Raw genomic sequence first — 8,240 nt, 5'->3', positions numbered from 1 at the left:
TCTTGAGATTTACACAAAGTTTTGACTGGAACCACCCCAGAGGCTCTCTCTAGGGTGTATGTTCTACAATTCTCAAATAATTCATACATTTTCCCATAACCAAAATTAAAAATTAATCAGGCAAGTCAATAACAAAGAGTTCTTATGATATATTTTGGATTCTCCAGTCATAAAGTATGAGCCTCATAGTTAATGGAGCCAGATTCCACAAGACAAACTGCAATTCAAATCCCAGCCCCAGTGGCATGAAAAACATGCCGGTCACATATGCCTTTGTACCCAAATCCTGACAGGATGGAGAGATGAAGAAGGGATTGTGACCTGGCTGCACCCTATTACGGAGGTATTTCCTCCCTCTCTGGCTCTCTGGTTCTCTGGTTCTGTCTGTTAAATGCAAATGCACCTTGGCAATTAAAAAAATAAAAAAGCAGAGATGTTTTTATTATGGCTAGAGAGAAGCTTCTCCAAATATTTTTCAGAAATAGATCAACTTGGGACCAGCAGTTAGCGTAATGGCTATGTCGCTGGACTCCCACGTAGTCGACCGCGGTTCGAGCCCCGGACCCGGTGGCTTAAATTCACGCCAGGCGCATGTGCGTGCATGCCCAAGATCCCGAGAGGAGAATGGAGGAGAAGGGATTGCGGCGTGACCATCTCCCCTGGGGGGTGATTTCCTGCTTTCTGTCTCTCTGTCTCTGTCTGTCTGGCAAGCGCACGCGCCCTATAACAAAAAAAACTCTCCAAAAAAAAAAAAAAAACTTAAAAAAGAAATAGATCAACTTTACTTTTCAGCAACCAGTCTGTCCTTTACCTCTAGTGGCCACATTTCAGTAAGTCTCAGTGGAGAAATTGTGCTCTGCATGTTTTCTATTTACAGCTCTAAACAACCATAATCCGAGAAAAGAAAAATGAAAGCCTCAAAATTGAGAACATAATTAAGCTTTCCTGTCTCCCTGATCGAAACAAGGCAGTGACAGCATAAATCCAAGTTTGCACCCATGCCCTCCAACAAAGTCCAGTGCGTTTCTTGCTCACTGCCATGAAAGAGACTCACAATATGGAGAACCAGGACTGTCTCAGTAAGAGGCTGATAAAGCTATTGGATTTGGGCTTGTGTTAAGAGTATTTGGGGGAGGGGTCAAGGAAGAAGCGTTCTTCATACTGGTTGTTGTCTGAAGTAAATCATATTTGTAAGACAAGAGGAATAAATTGAGGTTAAAACTGTAATTGGTGGTAAGATAACAGTCACTCATGTCAGCCAGGACACTGGAGTGTTGGCCCTTTGTGTTTAAACAGTATTCTGCTTTTGGCACGTGTTTGGCCCGGCTTACAGAGAAGATTTGTTTTTGTCCTATTCCATTGTGGTACAGAGAAGGGTCTTGTTTCTGTCCTGTTCCATTGTGGTGCAGAGCGGCCTCCTCTGATGTTGATGTTCCTGTGAGACTGTTTATGTTCATCAAGGAAACATCAAGACCTAGGGTGAGCCCCATGCCAGCTCCTGGCAACACCAGGGCCTACCAATATCGCAATCTCAGCTCCCAACTGTCATTCTCATTGTCATTCTCATTCTGAGTTGTGAGCAAACATAATCTAGGAATATAACCTATCCCAGGAGAGCATGCCTGGATTCCTGAGGAATTGGCATGTACCCTAACAGTTGAAAACTTAAAAGATCTCCTGTTGTCACAGCCTTAGCGAGTCATTTAGCCTTTTCTTCTGGCTTCCACTCACCCACACTACTTGTTCTCACTAATGAATAATGTCTAGTAAGTACGCGTCAAAGCTGGTATCGCACACCATTTCTGGGACACTCCCTGGCTTTGGAGTATCTATGGGTAGTATGCATTCTTTTGAGAAAATCATAATCATAATAACGGTTTAATTTAAAATATATAGTAAAGGATACATAATGCACATAAAAAAGGAACCAAGAATGTTTAAAGACATCGCAAGAATGTTGGCCAGGAAACAAGTTAATGTTTCCCTTAAAATTGTCTTCCTTGTGTAAAGTGGAACTAATTTTTTTAAAGGAAGACTTGATCTTCAAAGTTAGCAAGATGAGTTTGATTGGTACCTGTAGAAAAGGTTAAAAGAAAAAAAAAAGTCTTTTTCTACTCTATTTTAAAGCTTAATGGTATAAATGGAAAAAAAAAGTTTGTCCTACTACAGAATTAATGAACTCTCCTGCATAACTCACTTGAGTCTTAAAGTTCCATGGAATTCCAGATCTTTAAAAGGCCTTAGCTGATTAGAGATTAAAGCTTTCAGGGAACATCCCACCTGCTGTCATGAACAATAGATGATTTAAATAAAAGCCATCTATTATCTGGCAACATGCAGAAGTCCTTTTAAGAATTGGCTGTGCGGCTTTCTTGGGAAAACTGTCCTGACCTAATACACAGAAGGTCTATGAGGAAGGAGCTAAAAGGTTATGCATTGCATAACCTAAGATTTATGGCATAGGAATTTTAATTCCCAATGGCATTTTTAAAAAATTGTAAACTTTTATGCCAAAGATAAACCATAGTAGCAGTAAAATATGCTAGAGAGGTTATTTTGTATTTTCTGGCCATCAGACAATAATACATTAGTATACATCTCAAACAAATGGTCATTTTGTTATTTTAGTTACAAAAAAACTGCTGAAATTGAATTTGATTTCAACAAATACATACTGAGGGTCTTCTATTTTGTTAAAACGTGCTGAGTGTTTTTGCATCACTACAGTCCAATAAACATAGCACAATAAGTATTAATATCCTTGGTTTTGTAAAACATAATTACTAAGAATCAATATTCTATATATAACACTTAGTATAGCATTTTTAAGTCCAGCATATCAAATAGCTGAAGAATCTCATTTCTGACCAAGAGACAGTCTTGAAAGTACATTTAGTACAGATTCAGAAATATTGCAAATTAATTCAAGATCCAAGCATCTAAGTTCACATAGTAGATTTCTTTTATAGATATGCAGTCTGAACACAGTTTGAATGCAAATCAATTTCATATACATTCATAAAAATGTCTAAAATTACAGGGGACCAAATCCAGTACAGGGCATTTAAGAACCAGCAAGACAGTACAGGGCTAATTACTCTCTAGGATATAAAAGGGCACAAAGGATTTAGCAATCTAATTCCTTCCCACTAAAACATGCAGTAGCGGGTGTCTAGACGTTAAAATATTTGTAGATTTCACACTCCCTTTATGCTGCTAAATATTTGCCAACGTATCTTACACAATCACTCATTTTAAAAGCTTGCAAATTCTCATTTAAAATTATACCAATGGGACTACCAGATGGTTACATCGCTGGATTCCCATGTAGTCAACCACAGCTAGAATCCCCGACCCGGTGGATTAAAATTCAAGCCAGGAGCGTGTGCATGCACACGCAACATCCCAAGAGAATGGAGAAGGGATTGCTGCATGGCCATCCCCTGGGGGTAGGGGTGGGGGGGTGATTTCTCACTTTCTGTCTCTCTGTCTCTCTCTGCCTTTTCATTGAGCACATTAGCCCTATAGCAAAAGTCTCTCTTTAAAAGAAAAAAAAAAGATAGAAGCAAGTTGAAAGAGCAGCCTTGAAGCCAAATGGGCAGAATAAACCCACTGACAAACATGGTACCAGGATCCTCTGAAGTTCCTTTTTTCTGTTTTTGATCACTATTCTTTTGTATATTTATAAGTGGACTGGGTTGGCCTTTTTGCCTAAGGTTAGGGGAACCAAAGGCCACATGGCCCGCTGCATGGTTGGAATCCCAGCCCTAACAGCTTGAGAAACATACTGGTCACACTTGTTTGCGGGTCCACTGTGCATGGGACCCAAATCCTGACAGCCTGGAGAAATGGAAGAGAAGAAATTTGAGTGTGATCACATTCCACCTGAGGGTGCTTTTTCCCACTCCTCTGTTTGCCTATCGCTCTCTCTGACAAGTGCACATGCTCCCTGGCAAGTTTTAAAAAGTGAATTAGCTAAATTTTTTTTTCATTTATATACATAGTCATTTTGCCCTATGTTTAAAAAAATAAAATAAAAATTGTAGACATTCATTTTGGCTGTTTTATTGTGATGGCTAGCTAACAATTGGTCAGGCGCTATCAGTTGCTATCTGACGTACCATACATAAACAAACAGTGAAGCAGGCTCAAGATTCTCACCCATTCTGGAAAACAGGGGAATGCGGCGGTAACCTGCAAAAGGAATCACATCTAATTAGGACAATACAAATAAACAAATCCGTGATGGGCCCAATAGAACTACTGAGAAAAAAGATATCTTTATTAAGCATACAGTAAAAACTATAACTATAGAATTCTATTTACTTCCTGTATATTAATTTTCCACAAAAATTTGCCGGTTCTATTCTGACTTCCTACAGCCTAAGACTTGAGCACACAGCTCATACATCTTCTCCCTCAAAATGCAGCATGATGGACCAGCAGATGGCATTAACTGTTATGTTGCTGGACTCACACGGAGTCAACTGCGGTTCGAGTCCTGGACCCAGTGGCTTAAAACTCATGTTGGGCACATGTGCGTGCATGCCCAAAATCCTGAAAGGAGAACAGAAGAGAAAGAATTGTGGTGTACCATCCTCCCTGGGGGTGATTTCTTGCTGTCTCTCTGTCTTTTTCTGTTTCTCCGGCGAACTCACACGCCCTTATGGCAAATCTCTTTCTCTCAGAAAAAAAAGAAAAAAAAAAGCAGCATGCTCCAAAATTAGCACCATGTTCTGCTTCAAGTAGACCCTGTTTCCTAGGCACATCTCAGATAGTACTGGGAAAGTACTGTAGACAAAATGAACCCAGGTCATTGGGGGGCACAATGCAAATCATCCTCGACAGGTGACTGCAACATAAAGGCAACCCTGGAAAGAATTAGGAAAGGATTGCCCCAGACTCTCAGTTCTCTCCTCAGGCAGGAAGAATGAGTTACTGTTTCTCTCTTCTATTTAGAAGAGTCATGACTACTCCCCACTGAAACAGAACAATGATCTGTGTAAAGAAGTACTTATACATGCCAAGTTTGTCTAATTAGTCTTCCTAGTAATCCTCACCTCCACCCTACCTTCCCCATGAAAACATATGTCTGTAATTCTACAAAAAGAAAATGTGTGTCAACAGAAAAACATTCCCTGACATTCTACTTTTATGGGTAGAGCTATTTAATCTATCAACATTTGTGCCTTTGATAAACGCAAATTATATTTAAGTGTTGGCACTATCATCTTACTTTTAGGAACATTACCTTTGTTCATGCATAGAACTGGTAAAGTATATTGCCCGAGAAATTCATTTCCTGCTATTAAACCTTGATTTTCAACAACAAAACGTATCAATGCCAATTCTGGCACATGAATAATAAATGTGAATGTTTCATTCCATCTCGGACTAAAAGCTGAAACATAAAGAACATATACAGAGAATCATAAACATCTTCTCTAGCTGAAATTAGCACCTGCTTTCCAAAATTTTTCTCTTCAATACTTCAACATTGGGACCAGCAGATGGCATAATGGTTATGTCTCTGGACTCCCACATAGTCAACCACAGTTTGAGTCCCAGACTCAGCAGCTTACAACTCACGCAGGGCATTTGTGCATGTATGCCCAAAATTCTGAGAGGAGAATGAAAGAGAAGGAATTGAGGCATGGCCATCCACCCTAGGGGGTGAGCTCTCATTTTCTCTCTCTCTCTCTCACTGTCTCTCTGGCAAGTGCACATAATAGCAAAAATCTCTCTTTCAAAAAAAAAAAAAACATATGTATATATATTTTGGAGAGGTTTTTGCTATAGGGTGCATGCGCTCACCAGAGAGACAGAGAGAGACAGAGAGACAGAAAGCGAGAAATCACCCCCTGGGGGGATGACTACACCGCAATCCCTTCTCTTCCATTCTCCTCTTGGGATCTTGGGCACACACGCACACATGCCAGGCATGAGTTTAAGCAACCGGGTCTGGGACTCGAACCGCGGTCGACCACATGGGAGTCCAGCGACATAGCCATTACACTAACTACTGGTTCCAAACAAATTTAATATTAATGATGATAACAATAGCTTATGTTTTAAGGCACTTAAAATTTTAATGCATCTATCGAGAATAACGATAATAATACCCATATAGGGCATTTGCTATTTCTGAGTAATGTTCTAAGATCTTTGCATAAATCACCTCATTTAATCCTCACAATAACCCAATCGGGGATATTCTAGCCCCACTTATAGATCAGAAAACTGAACCACAAAATGACATAACTTTCTAAGGCTTTCATTTATACAGCCATTAAAATGGCAGAGCAGAAATTCACACGGAGTGTCTCATTTCAGAGTGGAAAGTTTTAAACATTAAGCAATATGACTGATGAACTTAGACATTTCCTTAACAAAGATATTGAGACATGAAGGAGTGAAGAACATCATTCTTCTATACCAGGTCCTATTTTGGAAAGGCTCCAGGAATAGTTGTTGGACTGAAAACTAGATCCTCAGTGCTCTAAAGCCAGATCTTGATCCTTCTTTTTGAGTAAATGCCTACTTCCAAGTCCAAAATTTATAAATAATTTCAGATTCTGGCAAAATTAATCATCCCAAACAACCAATCCGTGCCAAGAAAGAAATAAAAATTGTGTCACAATACAACCTAAGTCATTATCCAAGCCTAAAGCACAGTTTAATGAAATCAAGAAATTCACATCCAGATCAAATATACTCTTCTTAATACAGACTCAAAAGTTTGGAGGGAAATAATACACATTTTCTTTCATGTACAAAAGTGATGTTACATTTGCAATGTCCATATCTTTTGTTTTCCAAATTATGTTTGCTGAAACATTGATGAATTTGTGGCATACCCATGTTTTTTAAGGTGTATCCATTGCCGTAAGCACACATTTATCAGATAAGAATTCAGGATTGGGTACAAGAGCAAGTTTAGAATCAGTTTATAGGTTCTGCAAAATGTCTGCAGAAAATCCTTCTACTGATTTATTCTTCCTCCCTCAAACCTACAACTACACACCATTTCTGCCTTCACCCCTTCCTCTGTATCTCCCTCTCTTTCTCTGTCTCTCATACACACATTAATTATAAGATAAAGTCCTGACTTGTTGTCAAAGTTAAAAAAAAAAGTAAACCAGCATACCAAATTTGTTAACAATGGATATAGTTTTTCAGACACAGTTCACACTGAAGAATTATTTTCATGCCTTATCTGAAAATTATCGTTTTCTTCCCAGATGTTCATTACACCACAATTACCCTAGCGCTAAATGGTTCTGGAGTCCCTGTTATCCACCTACCTAGACTTTGCACACAGTGTTTCTTACTTCTTACCCTCCCCCTTTTTCTAATGTCACAGCCTTGTTCACAACCTGACTCCCACATCTTCTCACTATTGAGATCATAGCTTGGCTCTACCTTGTGATTTTCATTTTCCTCTCATATACCTCTTACCTAGTATGCAGAAACACTCTCCCTAAAGTTCAACTCTGTTAGAGTTATATCCCTGTTTAAACATCTTAATTTCATCCATTTTCTCTTCAAAATAGTTTCTAATACTTTCAAAATCTTCTGTGACATCCCCAACATGACTCTATTCTATCTCATATTAATTTTTCTTAAGTACTGTTTATTCCACCCATCTTGCACTTCCTGGATTTTCCTTAGCATGCTTGGACTGTACCTTCACGTTTTAGGGCTCTGTTATTCCTTCTGCCTTAAATGCTTTTGTCCCCAATTTCTGTAATGAATTTCCACGTGTTCTCCAAGAACTATCTGCAAACGTGCCTCTTCCTCTACCATTCTTACACTGTCCATGAAATACCACAACTGTACTTCATCATAGTTTACTTGTACCTCAGCTCTCATACGGAAATTTAAGCTAGTTACACTGAACTATAACCTAACTACAATGGAATTAATTGGGATGCACATAATAATACTTTGAATAAACAGTGATTTTAAGTCTTTTGATACTTAGCCCCAGGTATTTAGCATAGCAGGGACTCAATAAGTTTGATGAACCAAATTGAATTTCTTCAGGAATACTCCCATAAAACCCAGGAATGTAATCAAGATTCTAGAATCATAGAACTATAAGGGGTGCATTGAATAAATTAAGGTTCTATGCATTTTTCCATGAAAATTTAAGAAGAGAATGGAGGGAACAAGTGATCAGTTACTGTGCATGTTCAGACGTCAGAATTTACTATTTCTTGACACAGTCATTAAAATGT

General features: G+C 38.8%; 1 protein-coding gene across 4 annotated transcripts in view; it reads right to left on the bottom strand.

Annotated features, from left to right (window-relative positions):
* Nucleotides 1-4,054: 4,054 nt before the first annotated feature.
* Nucleotides 4,055-8,240, bottom strand: part of PLCZ1 (phospholipase C zeta 1) — a 66,279-nt gene continuing 62,093 nt past the window's right edge. For all 4 annotated transcript variants that reach the window (XM_006155095.3, XM_027774444.1, XM_027774445.1 and 1 more), the window contains 2 exons: nucleotides 5,252-5,401; nucleotides 4,055-4,194 (listed from right to left, as the gene is read on the bottom strand). In XM_006155095.3, the coding sequence (XP_006155157.1) occupies nucleotides 4,109-4,194; nucleotides 5,252-5,401 (236 nt within the window). In that variant the 3' untranslated portion in view covers nucleotides 4,055-4,108. The remainder of the gene's footprint in view (nucleotides 4,195-5,251; nucleotides 5,402-8,240) is intronic.

This window comes from Tupaia chinensis, unplaced genomic scaffold (assembly GCF_000334495.1).
Source record: "Tupaia chinensis unplaced genomic scaffold, TupChi_1.0 Scaffold000434_1, whole genome shotgun sequence".
Lineage (NCBI taxonomy): Eukaryota > Metazoa > Chordata > Mammalia > Scandentia > Tupaiidae > Tupaia > Tupaia belangeri.
The sequence above is the reverse complement of the archived record's forward strand: the minus strand, read 5'-3'. Positions and strand labels throughout refer to the sequence as shown.